Raw genomic sequence first — 24281 nt, 5'->3', positions numbered from 1 at the left:
TAGTGATAGGAAAATTGAATTGTGTCGGTCGAAATTTCGAGAGGTTTGGTAGAGTTTCTGTAGGAGAATTTGGGGAAGTTTACGGTGGTTCTAGTGTTCAACTTGATTGCTTGGTAGATGCAATGTTTGATCGTACTACTTGGTAGTTGTAGGGTTCAACTGGATTGCTTGGTGGATATAGTGTTCAAGTATACTGCTTGGTAGTTCTAGTGTTCAATTTTACTGCTTGGTAGATCTAGTGTTCAATTATATTCTCGGTAGTTCTAGTGTTCAATTATATTGCTTGGTAGTTCTAGTGTTCAATTTTACTGCTTGGTAATTCTAATGTTCAATAGTTTTACTTGGTAGTTCTAGTGTTCAATTTTACTGCTTGGTAATTCTAATGTTCAACTATACTGCTTGGTAGTTCTAGTGTTCAATTTTACTGCTTGGTAATTCTAATGTTCAATAGTACTACTTGGTAGTTCTAGTGTTTAACTCAATTGCTTGGTAGTTCTATTGTTTAACTCAATTGCTTGGTAGATCTACTATTCAACTTTGCTGCTTGGTAGTTCTAGTGTTCAACTGTATTGCTTGATAGATCTACTATTCAACTGTACTGCTTGATAGTTTTAGTGTTCAACTGATTAACTGGTAAATCTACTATTCAACCTTACTGCTTGGTAGTTCCAATGTTCAATTTTACTGCTGCTAGTTCCAGCGTTCACATAATCCTTCTGCCTCGGTAACTAGCCTATGCGCAACTCGCGAGGCGCGGTTACGAAATTATTGAGTCATTCGGTAAACGACCTCCGAAGTTCACTTGTCCACGACGAAAAATAGAGTGCACGCAATTGAAAGGATCGCGTTCTATACGGCCTGACCCAATACGTTCCCCGAGCCAATCGAATTTCTTCGAAGTCCTTTGCCCGGCGCACGCGAAAACTCGTGTTTCCTTCGTTCCCTTTTTCTCTTTCCGCCATTAATTCGGACCGGCCCAACGGGAACGACGTTGCGTGTTGCCCCGCCATTAATCACTCCCGATAATCCATTAATAATTTTTTGATAATTAAAAAAACGTCGATCGCGGCGCAGGTTTCTTACGGATTACGCTGCCCGGGAACGAAAGCTTCGGGCGGATTTTCGATCGAGCCACGGAGGCCATCGGTGGCCAACCGGAAACCGACTGCGATCAGACCGCGAACACTCGGGTTCGAAGTTACTCGGATTTATTCGAATGTTTCTCTCGGCGATCGGCGGTTTCGCGATTCCGATAGAATTTCGCTCCGTTTTAACGTCGCAGACTCAATTACGGGAATTAAAGCTAATCTGTCGTCCGATTCCATAAACAAACCGTTCCGTATCAGATTTAACGGTTCATCGTCTTCCTCAAGGTTCGCGGAGAAATTAAAGCCGATCCGCGTACGGATACCGGAGGTCTCTCGATTTTCTTGCCGGCGGTAAGCGTCATTAGCGTATCGCAACGTTGTCGAGCACACGATCGTCGAACTGCATCAATTTGTCTCGGTTGTTTCCTTTCAAATTGAAACGTCCCGTCGGCGAGCGGGACGATTAACGAATTTTATCGTTCGAAGACGAGGCTGCGCACGGTTTAGCGAACGAGCAACGACACAGTTTCCGTCGAACGAGTTTCTCTTTCGCTCTCCCTGCGCGGACGAGGCGAGCCGGATCGCGTGCGCGTAAGTACACGCGCGAGGAATGGCGCAGTACATCATAGCCGAGACAGCGTATATCGCGCCAACATGTGAGATTGCTGTGTAAACATTGTAAACGAGCCATTCCGCGGCATTCCGTGGCGCGAACGAATTCGCGTTCCGCGTAGAAGATCGCACGCAACGGAAAGAAAAGGAAAAAGGTGTATCCGCGCGGATCCTCGATTTCAATCGTCGATACGCCGTCTCGGCCTGGCGAACCGTTCGCCTCGGCCGATACTTTCACAGGCAAGTTCCTTGTCTATAACGAATTATTCGATTGCCGGTACGCTTTCTATGTTACAACAAAAATGGCAACCGTTAGCAGCGAAGCAACGTAACGCGAGCATACTAACTATAAAATTAACCCTTTAAAGAAGATTCTTCGAAACATACAAAACCTTCAGCATGTGAAGCTAAATTATATTTTAATTGCTTTATTAATAGAAAAAAAAACTACTGATCTCTTGCTGTCAATTACATTATTTGTCCACGACATAGTCTTCCAAATCTGAATATTTCATCTCGCCGAAATGACATCCGTCCGCAAAGGGTTAATCTTTCGAGAACACCATGCTAAAGCCTTTGCTTTTGAAATCGAGAGTTCCGAGTGTCTAACTTAACACGTTGAATGCCATGTGACCTCAACCGAATCGAATTACTATAATTCATTCGATTAAACGATGATTATCTGAAAACTTTCCTATATTAAATAATACTACTTAATGCTCTGACATAACAATTCAAACCTGCAATAACAACCAATACTAACAACAATCAATTATATAAGTTGATATTACGTTATCTTCATTTTGTAAATTTTCCTCGGCAAAATGCGGCAGTCAACGTGTTAACTATGTAATTAATCAATACACGATTCCCTCGTTCCCCAGTATCCAAAAGTTCAATATACAATTCATCTTCGCGCGAATGTCCCTGAAGGTTCAAAGGATCGGGGGTAGTCTGATGGCCTCCGCGCTAGAAACTGAATCCCGTATTCGAACCCTCTACTCTATCCTGCCCGTCTAAATGGCTGCGCGGATTAGGAGCGCGGTAAAACAAAGAAATTAATCCCGTGAAATTGGCCTCCATTGTCGTCTAAACGCGCCGGCTCCTTCTCGGTTACGGGTTTCATTCAGGAGAGGAGACACTCGAGAGACACACACACAGAGAGAAAGAGAGAAAGAGAGAGAGTGGCAGGCCACGTTCCACGCGGACGCATTTTTCATCGTATTAGAGGCGGCTCGGGGGAAGATGGAACGGCACGCGCGGGGACAAATGGTCTGGCTGACTCACCGGGGGATAATCGAAGTCTGTGGAGGACGAGACATCCAGGATATAGTCGACTCTGCTCTGATTCGCCGGGTCCTCCAAAGCAACGGGCGGTGTTAGCGTGCTCATCGCGCTGGTTATCGTCTGCAAAAAAGGAAAGGGGAAATCATTTTTCTCGATTGCTTCTGGCTACGATTCTGCACGCGGAACAGCGAACGAATCGACGCTGGATGCATCTCTGACGATGGGTTACCCGAAATTTAATCGCTCGGGTACCCGAATTCGGCTACCTGAATTTCAATGATCGGGTACCTGCGTATGCAGTCGATTAATTGATGCTAGAGGTATCACTGTCCCAAAGGTACCCGAAAATTTTCGAAGGTACCTGAATCTGAACTCGGGTACCTGCGTATGCAGTCGATTAGTTGATGCTAGAGGTATCACTGTCCCAAAGGTACTCGAGAATTTCCGAAGGTACCTGAATCTGAACTCAGGTACCAGTTGATTAACCCTTTGCGCTGAGAGGTGACGCTCACACTTGATTTGATTCGCAAAATTATAGTCTTCTATAGAATATTAAGCTTTGTATGATACATTAATAGATGGAATATTAAAATAACTTTCCTTCTCGATTTGTTTCCTCATTAATTAGTTCCAAAGGACATCGTATCTCATCGGAGAACGTTGAATATTTCTAGAGGAGAACTTCCAGAGGGTTAATTGATACCAGAAGCGTTTCTGTTTCAAAGCGTCGAAATTTCGAACTGCTCGGGTACCCGCGACGCAGTTGACGAATTGCCGTTAGAGCTGTGCCGAGTTTCCATTTAACTTGGAGCGTGTTTGACGAGTCGATCGACGAAGAACCGAATTTTCGGAAGTTGAACGAGAATACCCGGAGAACGGGCATGAGATTATTCGAATGAACGCGAAACCGACACGGTGATAATCGTCGAAATTCATTCGCCGGACGATTCGCTAATTGTCGCGTTCGTAATCCCGGCCTGCCACACGGTGGAAACTCGTCCATTACGTTCGGCCGACATACGGAAGCGATCGGCAAGGTTACGCACGATACGCGTATCTAAACGCGGCCTCGAACGACAAATTGATGACGGGCGCTCGTCGTCTCGCCTCGTACCGGTGTAACGCCGCGGAGTTTACGGCCGTTTACGGCCGGCGAGATGGACGTTTGCACGCTTCTTACGGCGCAGCGATGGGATCGAGCTGAATCCACGATGAAACACCTCCGGGGAACGATCTCGTTTTCCCTTTCCGATTAGGGAACATTGTTTTCGCCGCGGTTCTCGACGATAATCAAAGTAACACTGAGAAAGATGAATTTCGACTATTAACCCTTTGCACTCGACAATATTCTTCATTAAAGATATTCATTACTTTTTGACTAAATATTAACGATATTTTTCGCAACTAACATAATTGATTATCTTCTATAAATTAAGAGACGGAACAATTTTACTTCGATGTTTTATGTGTTGATACATTGCACAAAGTTTAATATTGAATTGAAAATTTTATAAGTTTGCTGCGTCGAATCAGGTGGCGACTGAGAGGCGCCCCTCGAGTGCAAAGGCTTAATATTGAACTTTGCATAATGCCTCAATTCTTGAAATATTCGAATAAAACAGCTTTCCTCAATCTATTTGCGATTTCCCTGCGAGTTAGTTTCAAAGAATATCTTTTTGTCAAAAAATCTTAAATACTTCTAAGAAACTTCCGAGTGCAAAGGGTCAATCGAGATCCTACTGTAACGAACTTGTCGAATTCTCGACGAACCGATCTCGGCTAATTAATTAACCCTTTGTACTCGGAATAAATCGAATAATTTTGCTGCGTCGAATCAATTGGCGACTGAGAGGCGCCTACGGAGTGCAAAGGGTTAAAATTTACTAAGGGTAGAAAGTAGAGAAAAATGGACTTCACTGCTACTGACTTCTGCGCGACTAATATGTATATCATCCTTTTCTAGATCACCTTTCTTAGAAAATCAAAGCGAATAAAAGAAACCCAAGTGACATTAACGTAGAAGGGTTTCTACTGTAAGGGAAGAAGACCGATCGGAGATATTCGTTGTAAACTCGGCGCCGCGGAGTGCCGCGCGCGAGAATAACGAGGCGGGAAATGATTTCATCAAGTTCGAGGGAGAAGAGCCGCGGACCGCAGAAGAAACGAGCGCGTATTGATTCAGCGATAAATGACTCGATCCGAAAATATCCGGTTCGCGGCGGTACACCGTTGCGTGAATTATTCAGCGCGTTTCGTTAAATATCGCCCGCCAATGGTGTTCCCGGGGCAAATGACGGCCGATCGAACCGGTTACGGGCCTCGGCGTCGGTCACCGGTGCCCGCGACCGATTCCGCGACAAACGGGCCGCGTGATCCTCGATCCGTCGCATTTCCTGCTCCGTCTTCGAAACGAAACCGATTTTGTTTCGTGAGAACTGCCATCGACGATAGTAACGGTTCAAAGATCGGGAGAATCGAAGAAATATCGAAGGAAATTCTTACCAGTATCGCGTCCCTGATGTTCTTCTTGATGTCCTCGATTTTTTGCCGTTTCTCCCTGCACAACAAGAGAAAATACAGTTGAAACATTGCAATTGCATTGGAACCATTCGCGTTTCGTCATCCTCTAAACCGATTTGAGATCGATTGCAGCGCGTAACGCTACAACTAATATTTAACGTAATTAATATGTGACCTTTATAAAAGTTCATCTTTTACAGTATTCACGTGGAACTATTTATTTCCAAAATCATTTCGAATATTCAATGCTTTTAAGATATTAATAACTGCGAAGCAAACAAATCGGTACCAGTCATTTTGACTGGTACGGTAGTTCTAGTGTTAATCATTCTGTATAGAGTGATACATTTCGAAGTAATCTAATAGGCGTAACGCAACACGATTATCAAGTGAAAGACGCCATTGAGAATTTTCGGATAGAAACGTCTTTCCAGTGCAAGTTAATACGTTCGAGATTTCGATAATCGAGAAAACCGTGAACACGAAGATTCTTCGAAATGTACCAAACCTTCAACAGATGAAGCTAAATTATACATCAATTGTATAATCGATAGAACAAAAGGAAGCTGCGCGCTGATCTCTCGCTGTTCGAGTAACTAAATCATTCTTTCGTGACTTAGTCTTCGAAATATGAAAATTTCATCTCGCCGGTATGCCGATGAAATATAGAAAACCGTCAGCAGATGAAGCTAAATTCTATATCGGTTGCCCAGATAATTGGAAATTACGTACTGATCTATTAGCTATTAGATTAGTCTTCGAAACATGAAAATTTCATCTCACCGGAACGTCGACATTCGTCGGCAAAGGGTCAAAACGCGGGTACACCTCGTGACCGGTCAGCGAGATAAGCGAAAGAACGCCGCGATCGGGAGGCGTGTCCCCGTCGATCGGGTTTTACATCATCGTCGCGCGCGTGCACCGGAAGCGGCCTCACGACCACGTCCGGGGAGAAAGAGGAAAAAAAGCGGCGGATTCGATCGGGCCTTGATTAACCGTTCGACCCCGTCCGAGACTCGATCTATATACAAGCATTGTCGTTATTAGCGGTTTCCCGGAGAGAAGCGGCTCGGTAATTTTAGATCGGCCGGCATCACGCCAGCTCTCTCTCTCTCTCTCTCTCCCTCTCGGTACACCGGTATTCACCGAGAGTCCAAGTTTTGGAGACACTGGAGCGATCGATTTCCACGAGCCCCAGAAAATCAACGTTTAGGAACTTCGTTTGCATTACTCTTTCCCTTTCCCTTCGTTGCGACACGTTTGGCACCATCGGTTCGTTGGCTAGATCGTCGATCTGCTTGGTTCCTCGACTCATTCGCGATGCTGACATTCGTCAGTGAAACAATGAATGTATACTGTACTAAGTGTCTATTAATTGTTCAATTGTAATCCGTTAAGATATTCTCGTGTTCTAGCAAAAGAGAGAGGTCTGTAGTGTACGTTTTGGAGTGACGGTTACGTTTGACTCTTCGATTCACTTATGGTGATACCTGTGCCAGGCTCCTGTCGTCGTGAAGCAATCGTTACGCTAAATCCACACCAAAGTTACGAGTTTTCTAATCGTCAGTTACTGATAATCGTGATAACAGGTAATTCGAATCGTATCAATCGTTAATTCCTTGGACCACGAGAAAGTCCGTTTACATTCATTCAATCGTTTCGCTTTCAAGTCTGTCTATATTCGACAAGCAAAATACAGTCGTTCGAGCTTCATCCATCGCGGAATGTATCTTTGCACAAATGTCTTAGTTTCGGAGCACGAAGCGGAGGTGTTTGAGAATCGGAGATCCGGTGTTCCGAGAGCGTAACGCGGTGCGTTAAAAATACAGAAACGTTGCGCTGGCAACCGTGCGTCTGTTTGCAAATAATCCTGCGCTCGGTGTGGACCCGGCATTACGATTGTCCGCGTCGCGTCGCGTCGCGTCGTTTATACACGAGCCACGCGCGGATTGCGGGACGACGACAGAGTCGCGATCTAATACAGGTTTCCCATTCGTGTTTGTTATGCGGCCGCCGCCGCCGCCGCCGCCGCCGGCTCGCGGGTACGTAACCGCGCAGCGTCTTCTTGTCCCTTCCCGCTCTCGCGGTCTTCTATTTCGGGCCGCCGAAGGCACGCGATTATTAATAATACCGTTATTAGCGTACTATTCCGGGACGCATTTCGATTTCGAACGGCCGGACCGGAGAAAGTTCCTTGGCACGCGGAGGGTTGTTTCGGAACAGAGGGTGCCTCATTGCGATAAAACACGAACGGCAGTGATATTTTGAGAAAGGACGCTAGCCCGCGGTGGAATTTCGCTTATATAAGGATCTGGGCTTTCGAGCGATTCGAAATGGGCTGATTCGCCGTTGCGATCGTCGGTGCAACAGAGAAGCTGGAGGTGGACGGAAAATCGGTTGGAACTTGGGTTTGAAATTGTCGAACGAAGTGTTCAAATCTAATATAAATTAATCTTCAATTTCTTATGGATAAACTAGACGTTCGTTTCTAATTTGGAATTGTCGAACAAACTGTTCAAATCTAATATAAATTAATCGTTCTTCAATTTCTTATGGATAAACTAGACGTTCGTCTCTAATTTGGAATTGTCGAGCAAAGTGTTCAAATCTAATTTATATTACTTAGATTTGAGAAAGTCCGTTATTAATTTATATTACTTAACCTTCAATTTCTTATGGATAAACTAGACGTTCGTCTCTAATTTGGAATTGTCGAACAAAGTGTTCAAATCTGAGACGAACGTCTGGTTTATCAATAAGAAATTGAGGAACGATTAATCTATCAACCGAAAATTAGAAATGATTGACTTTATTCTATACTGATCCTGTGATCGTGAAGCTGAGAATCAGAGATGGATTTCTCAATGAAAAGTAAGAAACGAACGATTAGTTCACAAACGAGAAATTAGAAATAACGAATACTTTGTTCGACAGCCACGATTGCTAGGAAACCCTGTACGCATCTCGGAATAATAAGAGGATCACCTGCTCGCGTCAGCGGGCCCAACGCGCCGCGCGGGTTAGGCGATCGGTAAAAATAGGACCGTATTAATTTCTTTGGTGACTAACGGCGTCAGTATTATAAATAATTTTCGGCGTTCCGCTCCGCGATGCGGTTCCCACGCGACTGAATTTAATCCCCCGATTTCAACCCCCACCCGCCGTTTCGTTTCCTCGCGAGGATCCGGCGATCCCACGATTACCGCCGAGAAGGCACGAATCAATTCCGGCTGTGCGCAAGTAATCGCGGTAACCGTTCACCTTTCGGCGTGGCCCGATAAAATTATCGAAAATCGAATTCCGTTGTTCGCCGCGGCCGCCCCGCGCCGCCCTATCAAATATACATCGGCCGCGACGAGTATACAAAGATTGCAACTAGATCGTGAAAAAGACACAAGACGGCGCAGCTATTTTCGGGCCTGACTCGTTTGTGCGGAGCGTACCGGCGCAGCCGAGGAGATCGCTGACGGACCAGAAGGAAAAGAACGAATCGGACGATCGATCGTTTCGGATCACGATAAAAATCGGAGGAATACGGCATGAGATTCTGCAAGGAGATCCCTTAACGATGAAACAGATTTACTTCGGAGAAGAAACTCGTTTGTGCTTGTAATCTGAATGCTGAGGGTTCGTATTTTAACCTGTTGAAAACTGAACGAGCACTTGAAAGAATTCTCTTGCGTCGCAACAATCTTAATGACATTGTTAATGGAAATTGAAAAGTGAACACTTCACAGGTGACTCGACGCTTCGGCGTTTTAACACGTTGAACGCACGATTTCGCAGAGGAAAATACACAGAAAAAATATGATATTAGATCATTCGATTGAATTGCATTGTTACTATTCGTTCATCTAGCTGAGTGTCACTGCATTATGTAGCATCATTTACAATATAGAAATGTTGTCGTATAATTATTGTTTCATCGAGTGAACTATAGCAATTCGATTTGGTCGGGGGTCACCGGTGACCCCCATGGCATTCAACGTGTTAATACACTACTGAGGACATTTGTTTAGACTTAGGTTTCTGTGTGACTGTGGGAATAGAGGATAACAACCACTGAACACTGGAATTATGCGATCGCTGTGTTACCGACGGAAGCGCCGAGGGAAATATTCAAGGCGAGAACTGATCATCGGAAAGCAACGCCGGAAAGGCGCGTATCTGGCGACTCAACGAACCGAAGGATCAATTTAGATATCTCCGAAAACCGTCGCGTCTCCGCCGGTACGTTTCCGCGGTAAACAATTGCGAAACCCGCGATCGAACGCGTAACGATTCCTAGTAAGCGTGACGCGGCCGACGAGCGACAGAAAAAAGATCGTCGCGACGGGACGACACAAATAACCACGCTGGTGGATCTTCGAGCAAACTCGAATTTTCAAGATCGTGATTGGAAAAAGCGGAACTACCATAGACAGCGACTGTTCCTAAACCGACGTTAGCAGACTCGAGAACGGCGACGCAACTTCGTTTTAAACGCTTCAGCCGAACACCGGCGACGTATTCCCACTTTATTTCCCATTTTTCAGAATGACGTTAATGTAGTCCGACGTCATTGTGCATTTTGAAGAGGAATGCCGGAATCCTACGTCATTTCGAAACCTGTAGCCAAGTGTCTAGACACTGGCGACGCGAAATGCAACTAGAATTAACCCTTTGCGGTCGTAACGCGATTTACGCTCGAGAAAACACTTCTACCGTTCTGATTGTGTAACACGAGAACGATGAAGATACGACATTCTAAATTATAGATGCGAATGAAAGAATGGAAATACTTGTTATGAAAAGCATCTATTATCGCGTTAGATTCGTCTAGAATCGAACAAGTTGTATACTTGATCCGCATGTGAAATTAATACGAGCGCAAAGGGTTAATACGAAGCGCTGCTTTCGGATGTTTCACAAGATTCTTTCGTACCGTGCGCGTCCGGTGCAGTCCGGCGATTTCGAATATTCCATAAACTCGCGGAGGTCCGTACTGTACGCGTAACAGGCCGTTTCCCGTCGGTCAGGCCGAAAATAAAATTCCGCGACGGGGAAACGGGATCGGCCGCGGAACGTAACAATAAGGCGTGTTTCAGCCGCGTTATCGGCGCCGGAAGACGCAGACAGAATTTACGACACACGCGAACCGGGCCGACCCGTCTGTTTGCACGTCGTTTTCATCCTATCTAGCTGCTCCTGATTCTCGTATGAGTGTACCCGACGATCTCTTTAACGATAACGAGTCGTCTCCGGCTTCTCCGTGATCTTTTTCTCTCGCGATCCGGCGTCATTCGGGTGGCGGATGGAGGAAATTGGATCGGGGATGCTGGAGATGCTGGAAAACAAGAGGCGATCGTTGATTTTAGTTTGTCCAGTGATAGAAGTGTAAGAGGTATTAATACTTGTAGATTTTTTAGAAATTTCGGTGGAATCAGCGAGAAAGAATAGAAACTACCCTGGACTGGAAACAGAGTAGATCTTCGATAATATTCAATGATAAAGCTACGGTCTTAACCCTTTGCGCTCCAGAAACTTTTCACCGGTTTCAATATTTTCTAATGAGATACAGACATTTTCTCAGATTGAATTAAGAAATCTCACATGCATTGCAGAAGAGAACTATTTTCTTTCAATATTTCCTACATTGATACATTGTACATAGTTTAATATTGAATATCAAAGTTTACAGTTTTGCTGTGTCAAATCGTTTGGTGACTCAGAGGAGCCTCCGGAGCGCAGAGTTAAATATTTGAATAGAAGAAAAATGAACAAACAATTATTTGAAAATACTGAATGTAGTGACGAAAGACTGCAATATATGAAAGAGTATCTAGAAGCGTAGAAATCGTTAAAGACGCAAGATATTAAAATAACAGAAAGACAACATAGTGTTTCCGTTTCAAGGATAGTCAGCAGGGAAGAAGAAGAAGAAGAAGATTCCTCGATTCTCCGCTGCTCCACGGTCTTCCTCGCGGAACCATCGACTCCGCTTCGCCAGACAACGCGAGCAATCGATGGACCGAATTAATCGCGGTCTGAATCATTCACGGGGCGTACGCGTAAACGGGAGCGGGAAAAAAATATACCCGAGGTTACGCACAGGCTGGCGCGTCGCCGCTCCCGCAGCGCGAAACGGCATTGAATGGGGAATCCCTAAGAGCGGCGCGCCGAAAGTTCTCGCCGGCGGGCCCAGAAACGCATGCGGATCGCGAGCAAAACTGGCAACTTACGCTTCGCTGAAACCATTCACGTGCAGTATCCTCATCTGTTTGACGATCGTGCTTTTCCCGGATTCTCCCGCTCCTGAAACAATCAAACCGCCACATTAGTCTCGGCTCTCCATCCAGGGGCCGTTCCGGTGCGCGCTCGTTCCCCTTTCGGGAAACGTGATTCACGATCAGGGGAAACTGTAAAATATCTCCTTTCCTTTCTCTTTTACGGATCCCGCGTGTTTTCCTCTCGATTTCAGCGATTCTTTCGGTAACTCCGATCTCCGTGCACCGAACGCTTCAGGCGTTCACCGTTTCTAGGTGGAACGGTCGCGATAGGGTTCGTTTGAAGCGACTTCTGCTAAGACAGGTTGGATCAACAAGTTATCTAGGTGTCCGCGAACGGGACAGGTTTCGGTAAGGATCTTTGTGCTCGCGAACAGGAAAAACTTGGAGGAACCGCGATCGAACCGGAGTTGAACGACCATGAGGTAGCGAAGGACGGTAGAACGCGATCAGATCGAAAAAAGCTGGAAGCAGTTTTAAGTTTCTTCCTTCAGTCGCTTGCCGAAAGAGGCCAAGTAAGGCAACGAAACGGGCTACTCGATTCCCCGCGTTCAACGTGAATATTACTCGACGGAATGACCAGCTCACCCGTCATTAACCCCCCCCCCAGAATCTCGAAACGCTGCGAACCGTAAAAAAGGCCGTTTGCTTTAAAGTACTCGGCTATTATTCTCCGCGCACCATCGCCTCGGAGCAGTCCTCCAGCGGAGAACACCCCGTCCGCCCCGCGTTGCGGAGGAACCGCGAAAATAAGGCTTCGCGGGCGATTCCAGGTGTCCTGCTCGAAAAAGCGACTCCTCCTCGATCATCCGCGGTTTCCCGTCCGACGTAGCGTTCCTCCCCTCCGTCTCTCGCGCGGATCGCAATTGTGGAGGACGACGGGGAAACAATGCAGCAACAGCTGTTGCTTCGCCCGACTGCGGGCCGGGCGGCGCGGGACGGAGGGGGGAATGGAAGGTGCGCAACACAGAGAGACAGCCGCGCGAATGCGAAGCGCACACATCCACGGTCGAATTAGAACGACGACCTACATAAACGGAAGAATAGGAAGGTAATGGCTAGGTGTTGGGTTAAGTATCGCGATAAGTGGACGGTGTGCGTGCGAGTGTGTGCGGCGAGGGCGCACGCGCGCGCCCATGTTGCTCGCCGCTCTCGTCCTCTCTCTCTCTCTCTCTCCCTCTGTTTCGCTCTGTGAACCACCCCCTTTCCGCCCCGTCTTTCTCCCGGTTACTCTGTGTCCCTGTGAAAAAGACCCCGATTGTTGGTAGAAGGAGAAGAACGAGACGAAGAGAGCCCCGTCGAAAAGGGTAGAACACGAGCCGGTGGATATTCGTGGGTGCCCGACGGCTGCCGGCTCGTACGATAATCGATAAAATTGAATTACGCGCCACTGAGCATCGCGATACGCCGCGCCGCTGGCTGGCCTGTCCTCGCCGAAATTCGAAATCAGAGCGGCCCCGCTCCTCTACACGTGGACGGGGTAAGTCGGATGGCCCACTTCTTTCAAAAGGAACGTCGCCTCGTAAATACCGCTGATGCACAACGACAAGCAAGATATTTATGGAAGCTGATAAGTGCGCGTACGAGGAATAGGTGAACGGGTCTCAGGATTTAGTGTATTCGTACGAATCATTGCTAGGATGTTCGACAATTTAAACGAGACTTCAGGTCCTCGATCAACCCTTACGCTAACCGAAATACCTATGATTATCCGGATTTTAGTGTTGCGATATTCTTCGCGCGAATTAGTTTTGAATATTGGCGTGGAGACTGGGAAATTGAGGTTCGAAGCTGTTTCGCATTTGCATGGGAACGAGGAAATCGGAATTATAAGGGTTAACGCTGGAATTGGTCCTATGTTACTCGAATAATTTAACTGGTTGCTGACGGCGTCCCTGAAGGGTTAACCCTTTGAACTCTGTAGGCTCCAATATTGCAGCAGTTATGATATTAAATACTTTAATGAATCTTGAAGAAACTACCCTAAGATCATTCGATTTTCCACGCATCCAAATTTTGTGCTAAGAAAGAGAATACAAGATCGAAGAAATGTTATAGCATTCATTTTCGCTGGGAATACTATAAAAATTAGTTGCAGTTGCCGATAGATTAGAAAACAGCCTGGAGTGCTAAGGATTAATAGAGCGCGAAGTGAAATATGAAGTCAAGAGCTCGATGAACGCGGTATTGTGATCATTAGGGAAGGGAATGCAACAGTCAGTCTACCGACTGGTAGTTGTGTTCTGATTGTGAAATCATCATTGTTAGACGACAGGACAAGGGAATCTTTAAATGACCAAAGGAAACTAGAGCTAGAAGACTGAAACGGAAACAAGTTTACAGCGGTTGTCCTTTATGATTAATAGATTAATCCCCTCAGCATCCGTTTCACGAGTTCATCTCATATTAATATTTGTTGAATCGAGTTCGAAACCCTCGCCATTAGACTCTGAATGTTACAGGGCATGGGGTGAAGTCGGGAGTGACGAACTTGCGATCCACGAGCCGTGCGTGGTTCATCCCCTAAGTTTCTGCTCCGCGTGGAGAGTACGCGATTCCAATGAAAGCTTCTTTAACGAGACATAGCGCTAAATATACGAACTGATAACGACGATTGGGCTTATGAGGCTTCTAGCAAAGTCATCGAATAAAATCATCGATGCTCGAATCATTGCTACATTCTCGTACGAATAACGGTACAATTTCCATCGGGATTAAATCAGCGAACCTACGAACACTTATCTACACGTTTAATGCTCTATCTGGAAACAACCCTTAATGGAGTGGCGAAAGTATCAAAATGCGTGCATTGGAATTACAGCTGAAATTAACCCTCTGAACTCCGTAGGCTCCAATATTGCACCAGGAATAATATTAGATATCTGAATGAATCTTAAAGAAACTACCCTAGAATTATTCAATTTTTCCATCCAAATTTTGCACTACCAAGGAAAATGGAAGACCGAAGAAATGTTATAACATTTCTCATTTTCGATACTATAAAAATCAGTTGCAGTTGCTGATAGATTGCAAAACCATCTGGAGTGCTAAGGGTTAATGGAAATACCTGCGATATTTTTCTGGTACCGCTCTAGCGCAACCAATCCAGTTTGAATTCATATTTTCAATTCGATTTCTCAAGCTAATATGCACCTCATTCAGCGCAGATTCGCGGTGACCGAATTATTTTCGATCCCGTCTACTCGTGAATGAAAGCCGCGCGAGAAAGACCTCTTCTCGATGGAGGAATGTTGCGGCAGCGGTTACACGGCGGTCAACTTTTATTTCGAGAATGAAACGGTCGCGAGGCCGTTGCCAATAAAAAAAAAAAAAAAAACACACTTGGCCCGGTTTGACCCGTCGTAGGCCGAAGAAACGGATTTTTCGGCATGACATTCAAAGTAAAACAGACACCGGGTGTATTTCGAGAACTCTGATCAATGGATTCGACGGTGGGACGCGTGTTTACAGTCCCTAGGGGGTTGCTTCGAGGGCAATGGACCCGGGCCGCTTTATATTTTCAAAATAAAATTCGTAAACGGATCGCCTTCGGAATCCCGCGCGTTGAGCGAACACTCCGCTGGATAAAATACCCTTACTTCAATAATCCGAGGCGCGAAATAAAATGTCCGGATCTAATGTTTCAACTACAACGCCCACGGCGTTCCTCCCCCAATCAAAATAAATCCTCGAAAAGAAGCCTCGGCGTAAACAAATCGATCCCGCGGGGTAAAACCAAAAATCTCGAAATCGAACGCAACCGCGGTTTTCGAAATACAACGGGACCTCTGTTATCCGAACGAATAGAGACCAGGTCGGTAGCTGTGATAACAGCGGAATAATCGACTTAACCCTCTCGGAAGTTTTCCAATCGAAATATCCGATACTTTTTAATTGCGTGTAGACAGGATGTTTCCAAATGAATATATCAAGAAACCACGCATAAATCAGAGAACAAAGTGATTTTCTTCCAATGTTTCCAAGTTCGTAATTCCAAGTTTATAATTTTGGATTAACCATCAAATTTTACAGCTTCAACGTACGAAATTGAACGGCGAGTGAGAGTCACCTCTCGAAGGGTTAATCGGAGAAAAACGGAAAGCCGGAGATCGGTTCGTATAATCGAGGTCTATACTCGGACGACACCCCACGAACTCCCACGGTCCGTTTAAAATAACAGAGACTATTTACTATCCGACACAATATTTTACCCAGCACTGATAGCGCGCGACCTCCCCCCCCTGCAGCGACCATTGACATGTTGCGTCGCGAGAGGGGTAGATTATCGACGGAGGGAAGGAGGGGAACGGCGAGGAGGACGAAGAGCCGGGGAGGGTGGGTGGCAGAGAGGAGGAGGAGGAGGAAAGAAAGGAAAAAAGAAGAGAAGGGAAAAGGAAAAAGAGTAAAACGTTTTTGCGGTCACTTACCGAGCAAAAGAAGCCTGTGAGTGGCCCGGTACACTTGCTTGTCCTTTTGCAATTGCCTGGTGATGGCATCCGAGCGCCTCTTCTGGTTCTTGCTGTCATCCTGGCTGGCCTTGCTGCTCTGGCTGCCGAAACACCCCATGACACACCACGAGAGAGACACGCGCGGCTCGCCCTCTTCGCTCTTCCCTTCCACTTCTGTTGCTTCTCTGTTGTTCCTCGTTTCGAAAGAAACAGATCCCACTCTCTCTCTATCTCTCTCTCTCTCTCTCCCTCCGCCGCTTTAATGCTCTTCTCTCTCTCGTTCCCTTTCTATATCTGTCTGTCTCGCTCGCTCGCTCGCTCGCTCGCCCCCGAGGCCTAACCTGCTCTCGCGGTTTACGAACACCGGCAACGGGTTATGTTTATCTCACTCTGCCGTGCGAAGGTACGTTCGATATTAACCGGAGAAAGAGAGAGCGAGGCGAGATACGTGTATACGTGTAATAATATGTAACCACCCTTCTCTCCTTCGCGTTTACACGGAGAGATTCACGCTCCGTGTTTCCACGTCTATAAACCCGGCCGCCTCGAGAGGTACGTGTTCCTTCGTTCCGGCCGGCTGTGTCTGTCCGTCTGTCACTCGATACTTAATCTATCACCGTCGCGCTTACACCTCGAGCCTTCGACCTTCTATCGACGTCTCCCTCTCTCGCTCGATGCCTCGTCTCCCTTTGTCTCTCGCACACTCTCTCTCTCTTCCTCTCTCTCTCTCTCCTTCTCTCTCTCTGTCTCTCTATCTATCTCTCTTTTTCTCTCTCGCTTCGCCACCCGCCTCTATCGTTTACGATCACGGTGTGCCTCGTATACACACGGAGAACCTTACGCTACTCTTTATCTTTCCTCCCCCGGGGGGTTTCCCGAAGGCGCCTGTATTCCGCCCTCGACTCGCTCGCGTTTCCTCTCGCGTGCACGGCGGATCTCTCTCCTGTGGCACGGATGTTGCTCGTGATACCGTGGACCGAGTGATTCTCTCGCACCTTCACACGTTCACTTCACGGCTTCTTTCACTGCCCGCGAAACCATAGCTACTACACGCGCACTGTGTGCCGCGACGGTGCTGCTGGTCCAACGTTGACTCGTTCCGTGTGATCCGCTTGTATAAAAGTACGAGGTACAGAGATACGGATAGGAGATGCCTCTCTTCTCTGTCTCGCTCGCTCTCTTTTTATCTATCCGTCTATCTGTCCGTCTGTCTCCCTCTCTCCCTCTCTCGGCGAACGTCGAGCGTGCCTAGTAGCTTTCTAGGACCGACGTTTAAGCATAGAAAGACTCCGCGGGGGAGAGGGGCGGGCTCCCCGAGCACCACCAGTTACAAAATATCACGGGGCAACTGTGATTTCTCTCGTAACACCCGCGGAGATTTATCGGTGCATGCCTCTCTCGGTGATCGATGCCGGAGAGGATCGGTCCGAAACGTTTCACGGGGGGATGTCGTTCGTCGGAGGTGTCGCGCGGTCTCGGCTACGATTACGTACGCGGATAATTTCGTTTATGGAGGCTCCGTGTCCGTAGGGCTTGCACGATGACACTTGGGTCACTAATTGATCCACTCGACGAGGTGAACACGGGCCGAGCGGCGGCGAACGTGGACACGGCCAGACACGGTTTCGGTACACCTTCGAACGGGAGAGTTACGCGGCGGCGATGATGGATGGTGACGGTCGGCCCGAGCCACTTCCGAATCTTCGGTTCGAACACTGGGCGAGAGAGAACCGGCCGCGAGACACTCGCGGCAGGTTGCGATATAGAGGGAGGTACGCACGAGGCACGAGACGAGCGACTCGAGAGAGAGTGGGAGCGAGACCGGGACTGGGATAATAGGTTGACGTGCACTATCGTCCGATGCGCCTCCTGTGATGGCCCGCCAACACGAGACGACACACGCGAAATCGTTTTCAGGAGGAAGGGACCACGGCGTCGCGTGTACACGACAGCTCTTCGGCCTCGCCTCGCCTCGCCTCGCCTCGCCTCCCAACCTCCCTGCTACCACCTTTCGGCCAGAACAACGAGAAGTTAAAATAGATCGGCTCCGGTACGCTGCTTAGCCTCCGTTCTGTTGTTCGAGCGAATCGGTGGAACTCACGGAACACCGAGCAGCCCAGGCTCTCTTGCTCCTATCCGTCGTACAGGGAAGACGACCGTGTGTGCGACTAGTTTTCTATTTTCTTTTTTCTTCCTTCTCTCTATGGCTCTTCCCGACAGCCCCCTCCAAGCCCTCCTGTAGCTCGCGAACCACCGAGCGAGGCGAATCCCCACGATCTGAATTTTCTTCTGATTTTCGGTCTCCGACTCTCCTCGATTTTTCGAGGGCTCGTCCGGGTTCCCCTACCCCACTCGCTGGTCTCACACTCTCTCTCTCTCTTTCTCTCTCTTGCACTCTCTCTCTCTCTCTCTCTCTCTCTCTCGCACTCTTTCTCTCTCTCTCTCTCTCTCTCTGTCTCTACCCCTCTCCGCGAGCTTCTCGTCGACGAGAACCACAGCACAACCACCACTCGGGGAACCCAACCGTGTGCCCTCTCTCACACACACCCTCGAGTGGTCCTGCTCTTTCTCGGACTGTCTGTCTCTTCCTCCCTGCACCTCGTTTTCACCACGTTCGCTCGATCTCCTCACTCAAGAATCCCCGAGGAAATTCGCGGCCGAAACATCCAAGACGAGGTGCTCCCTGCAGCCAACATGTCGTCTGCTAGGCCCACCAGCGCGGCGGACCACCGCGCTTCAGATGGAACAGGTTCGTATCCGGTGACCCGAGCGCCCTGTCCCTCGGCTCGCCACTCTCAACCGTTTCGTCCCGAGGAAAACCGATGTGTCCGTGTACACGACGACGGATTCTCTCGCGTTCAATCCCTGGGCCGTAGTTTTTCAGCAGTTTCGCTCCGGGACCAACAATCTGTCGTGTTCGGTGTAATGTGTTGACTGTAGCGCCCTCGAGGACACTCGCTCGAACTAATCGGTTCGCGTGCGCGTGTGTGCGTCGTTCATGCGGCTCGTAGGTGCATGTTATACTCGGCTCGCTCTGTCACTTACACGCGCGATTAGTTGGTTCCACGAGTACGATAGATCGCGCTGTAATCAATCCATATACAGTGACTCACACATTCGTTTACATACTTGCGAAATAACAATCGAGCGTAAAAAATTCTGTGCCGAATTGAACCGCTCATTCGGTAACATGTTCGCAGCTGTTTGGGTATGATGTGTTCCCTTATGGCGCGGGGGGCCGGTGCGTCACACTGTGTGGCAAGCTGGTTACGAATGGAACCGATGTTGACGACAGCCTCGTGATGTTTAATAAATAACGTTCTAGAGAGACAGGAATGGTTGAAAATTTTGCTTTGGTTCGATTGTGTTCTGTCTTTGTCTAGAATTTTTTTTTACTTTACATTACTACACCTGGCCATAGGCAGGTTTTTTTTGCGACTGAAGATCATCCGATAAGATTTATGCGAAGTTGATTGATTTGTAGCATTAAAAACTTTAACCATGGTGCCGGGACGGGCACATCATTATCAGACGTATTTTCTTAATGTCCGGAGAACAGTCCAACGTTACAGGATATAGGCCTGTAAAGTTGTGACGTTGTCGAAATTTCAGGTTTTTCACTTCTTCTAGTTCTAGAATAGCAGCAAGTGGTTATAATGTTCGCCACGTTGGAACTGTTAGACGCTAGAACGCAGGCACGGTGACCTTTTAACATCAGATCGCGTATAAAATTGTGTGACATTTATTTATTTGTCTTTATTGTTTTCAGTTTTGGCAGTTTTCACTAATACACGTTTTTGAATTGTAGTATTAATGTTCAAGTTACCATGTAATCTAATGGAATAAATATGACAACTCCTCACAAGTGAATTTCTAAGTTACTGCATGCACACAAGTTAAATCATTGAAATGTCATATATGATTATTCGTTAGGGAAATAGATAACTCCGATGTTTAATTCGTTGCCAAAATGTGTAAAGTTAACTCGATAGTTATTATTTGCGTCGCAATCCTTTAAATCCTAAGTCCAATTAAAGTAACATTCAGTTTATTCTCTTTGTTATGTCGCAGATACATTTCGTATAAATCGAAGCAAATTAAAAAAAAAAATGTAAATAAATGTTTCAATATTATGTCGTGAAAATTATTGAAGAGATTGCAAATATTCATACTTTCAATCGCACTTTTATATTGAAATTGATATTAAATAAATCACAGAAGTATCCTATAATTACATTGTATTTATCGCTATTGTTGTTTTTCTTTATTATTACAGTATCAGTATTTTAAACCAAAGGTGTAGCGCTTAAAAAGTAAAAACTAGATACAACGAATAGATCGTTAAGCTACCTATACGATGAATAACATAGTTTTAATACACAAAAAGAGATTGAACGGCATAATTTCCTTAGTAACAAAGGAACTTGGTGACAATAAAATGTCATGCGTAAAGCAATGCACAAGTATAAACGTTTTTGTTCTCAATGAATAGCAATAATACCCGATTCCAAGAGTTTTTGCAACTTTGCAGCTATAACAGGATTCTTCAGATGACTGAAAGTACAAGGATTAGTAGCATTATTATAAATTTAATACAATAATATCAGGATTCACAGAATAAAATAAATATTATTTAATACTTACTCTTGCAAAGCCCTAGGATCACTTTGCATCTGCTCTAAGATAAGTCTCATAGCAGGATCACGTAATATGCTTTGAACTTCTGGATCTGCCATTGCTCTCTTTCTAACTTCCTCTGGATTAGAACTAACAGAAACTGCACAGGATCGGTATCCCTCCAATGCTTCGCTATTTGAGGGATCCAACTCTAATGCTTTCTGATAGGCAGTGAGGGCTTTTCTTTGTTGTTGCATACCTTGCAAAATCTTTCCTTTCCTGATCCAACCTTTGATGAATTTTTTGTCAATTTCAATACATTTTTCACAGTCTTTCAATCCGAGATCAAATGCTGCTAATTTAGTATAACAGGCTGCTCTGTTACTATAATATTTAGGATCATCAGGATTTCTTTTAATGGCTTCTGTATAATGTTTTATTGCTCCAGGATAATCTCCATTTTTGTACTTTTCATTTCCAAGTTCTTTCTCTTCTTCTGCTTTAACAGGATCAATGTATGCTTTTCTTTCTTCTTCCTTAATGATTTTATCAATGTCTGAAAGAAGAGTTTTAATCTCTGGTGTTCTATGTTCTGACATAGATTTTTCATAATAGACCTTAGCCTGCTTCCAATTCTCCATCTTTTTATATGCATGACCAATTCTAGTAAATGCTTTTGCTATTAATTTAAAGTCAGCTCTATTCTCTCTTCCGACTATAATAGCTTCCTCACATTGAGCAATACATTTCTCATATTCTTTCTGTTCGAAATATACTGCTGCTATATTCAATAAGTAAACAATTTCTGTGGGGTCTAATTCTACCGCTTTATTATAATGTTTGAGAGCTTCTTCGAAGTTCTTCTTCTTATATGCATTGTTACCCAATTGCTTTTCTTTCAATGCCTCTTTCACTTCAGGTGGAAGATTATCCTCTTCTTTCTTTTCTGGTTTAGGTGATTCTTGTTTAGGCTTTGGAGATTCCGAAGATTGAGGGGGATCTGTATCCATAGGTTCATCCTCTTCTATATTTCGACCTAATAATACGCTAAGCGTTGTAAGTAGTCTGGGATCTTTCATCCCAAGTGGATTGGTTTGAAACTGTTGCAGAAGTTTCAAATATTCTGGATCTTGCAAGAAATCTTTGGTTCTAGGATCATTCGCGAGTTTTGTAAATATACCAGGTGTATTGAAGGGATTACGAATTACTTTTTGAGCTGAGACTTCAGCCAAACCACTCTTAAGTTGAGCATTGTCTGGTTCTAATTGTAGGCCAGCCTTATAAGCACTAATAGATTCGTCTAATTTACCCATGTAAGCAAGAGCACTACCCTTACGAGAATAACCTTTAGCCCAATCCGGTTTCAAAGCCACAGTTTTTTCCGCATCTTTCAAGGCTTGTTCAAATTTCCCAGCCTTTGCGTACGCAGCGGATCTATTACTGTAGAGCAGATGATTGTTTTCGTCTAAGGCAATTGCGTCAGTGTAATGTTTAATAGCCTCCTCAAACTCTTCGTCTTGCAAAGCAGAATTCCCTTTCTCTTTTAACACAGTAACCTATAAATTGTTTCAGAGATTGAAGAATATAATGTTAAACCTTTATAAAACTATCTACACCAAAACTCAAACGTTAATTATAGAGGTTCGAAAACCGTGTCTTGTGGAAGGAAACAGTGACGAGAATTTCCGGTGCGACTAATAAACGATCATGATAATTGAAATAAACTTTCAAGTTACAACGGAAGATCGCAATCTCACGGCTAATACGGACGAAACATTTTCAGAAAAGTTTTCGTGCGGCACGGCGAGCGAGGGAAGTGCGACGATCTTTTTTAGGATAAACGCGTGCAATCAACATAATCGCAGGGGAATACAGTGTTTTCGAAAATTCCGTTGCAACGACCGCGAGGGACACATAACCACGATGAAATTGATGAAAAACGTTTACCTGATCCATAACGCTTCACCAGAGAATAGTGATACTTGTTTTACTTCTCGGGAATTATTCTGTCGTGCCCGCAAAAATACGCAATGATTCGTGCGAACGTTGAGCCTCGAGCCGGCGCAGATTTTCAGAAAGCTCCAGAAATGGACAACTAGCGCCTCTCCTCGATTGCCGTGAAACTAGTTATACGTGCGATGCGCCTTTCCGCGATTACGTTCGATGATTTTCTATAGTACCTTCGAAAGAATATCCTTCACGGTCTTTTTTATACCGACGTCAAGTTATATTGGCCAAGCCTCGCGTCCGATCTAGACGATTCGAGACGTTCCGTTCGCGAAACGTTTCGTTTCGCAATCGTGTCGCATATACGGGACGCCTCGTCGAGCGTACATAATGTTTTCTAATTACGTTCTACACGCAATGACTTTTGTTTCCTCGTATGCACCATTTATATTTACATAATTACATATTGTATATATTTTACACAGTTCACACATCATTCCTCGCGCCTCTGCGTGCTGCGATGGTAAGCCATGTTTATTGATCATGCATGCTCATTCCGTTGCTCCAGAAAAGACTAGACGACGCATCCAGTTTTATTCGAACGCATTATCCTCCCGTCGAACTTTCGTTTTCTTCTTTCTCTATGTAAACGCTATTTTCTATAAATGTATACGGTGCTGTAACGTCTGCTGTAATCAACGTCGAACGTACGTTGTACGAAAATTTATTAAGAAAATGTAAAAATAAATTATTTCCCAAGATCGATCGAATCGCGGTCAATTGATTTCTGGCAAGACTGATATTACTTCCACGAACGTACGGTTGTAGTCTTGGTCAAAATTTTTCCATACATCGAGATACGTTTCGTTGCTTAACCGTTCTATCGCGTGCCGCAAGATTAGGTCCTAAAAATACGCGTCTATAGGTTGACGGATCGCAGAGGAGGAAGTCGAACGGAGGGTAATAAAGGCGAAAGAGCAAAAAAAAAAGGAAAAAAAAGGGAAAGGCGTGTAAAGTAATGGTTCACGGGCGTGGGCGCCGTTACGAGTATGAATGACTTTTTGGCGACTGGGAAACGTCGGTGCGCCCAAGGTTGCTCGATCTGGCAGCGCTTTCGTCGCCGCGGAACTTGGTATTTCCATCGGCAAACTGGAGTGACTGGGGAATCCCCACGGTTCGTCGCGTTGCATATTTTTTTCATCCGCGAGCGGTTCGATAACCGTTGTATTATCTCTAACATCGTGTTTCTTCTCTCAGTTTTTATTTCGTGCTGGGACGTTCGTCCGTCGAACGTTTTACAGTGAAAAAAGCCTTGGCTCTTTCTTTCGCCTCGATGCATTTAAACTATTCTCGACGTTCCGTTTTCCCGAACGCGCTGTCGCTAATACCAGAGGAGGAAAAAAAAAACTGCTAAGCAACGATGTTACCAAGCAACCTCCGACTGGACGCCATCGATAGACCGCGATGCGTTAACAATAGAACCATCGGGTACTCGA

The 24281-nt window shown here is 45.7% G+C and overlaps 2 protein-coding genes across 3 annotated transcripts in view; both read right to left on the bottom strand.

The window, feature by feature from the left end:
- The window catches only part of Galphas (G protein alpha s subunit), a 41478-nt gene extending 21950 nt beyond the window's left edge, over window positions 1-19528 (bottom strand). Inside the window, exons 1-4 of one of the 2 annotated variants that reach the window (XM_076370587.1) lie at window positions 16201-19528; window positions 11729-11801; window positions 5490-5544; window positions 2988-3107 (exon numbers count right to left, since the gene is read on the bottom strand). In XM_076370587.1, the coding sequence (XP_076226702.1) occupies window positions 2988-3107; window positions 5490-5544; window positions 11729-11801; window positions 16201-16339 (387 nt within the window). In that variant the 5' untranslated portion in view covers window positions 16340-19528. The remainder of the gene's footprint in view (window positions 1-2987; window positions 3108-5489; window positions 5545-11728; window positions 11802-16200) is intronic. The other variant, XM_076370586.1, reaches the window with a different exon arrangement.
- Window positions 19529-20442: 914 nt separating this feature from the next.
- On the bottom strand, window positions 20443-24143 carry Stip1 (Stress-induced phosphoprotein 1). The gene is made up of 3 exons (XM_031989712.2): window positions 22786-24143; window positions 20866-22394; window positions 20443-20775 (listed from the first exon to the last, which is right to left on the bottom strand). Exons 1-3 carry the CDS (start codon window positions 22792-22794, stop codon window positions 20703-20705), a joined length of 1611 nt encoding a protein of 536 aa, XP_031845572.2. The 5' UTR covers window positions 22795-24143; the 3' UTR covers window positions 20443-20702.
- Window positions 24144-24281: the final 138 nt, after the last annotated feature.

Source organism: Nomia melanderi, chromosome 9 (assembly GCF_051020985.1).
Source record: "Nomia melanderi isolate GNS246 chromosome 9, iyNomMela1, whole genome shotgun sequence".
In the NCBI taxonomy this organism is placed as follows: Eukaryota; Metazoa; Arthropoda; class Insecta; order Hymenoptera; family Halictidae; genus Nomia; species Nomia melanderi.
Note: the sequence above shows the minus strand (reverse complement) of the source record. Positions and strands in the feature narration are given on the sequence as shown.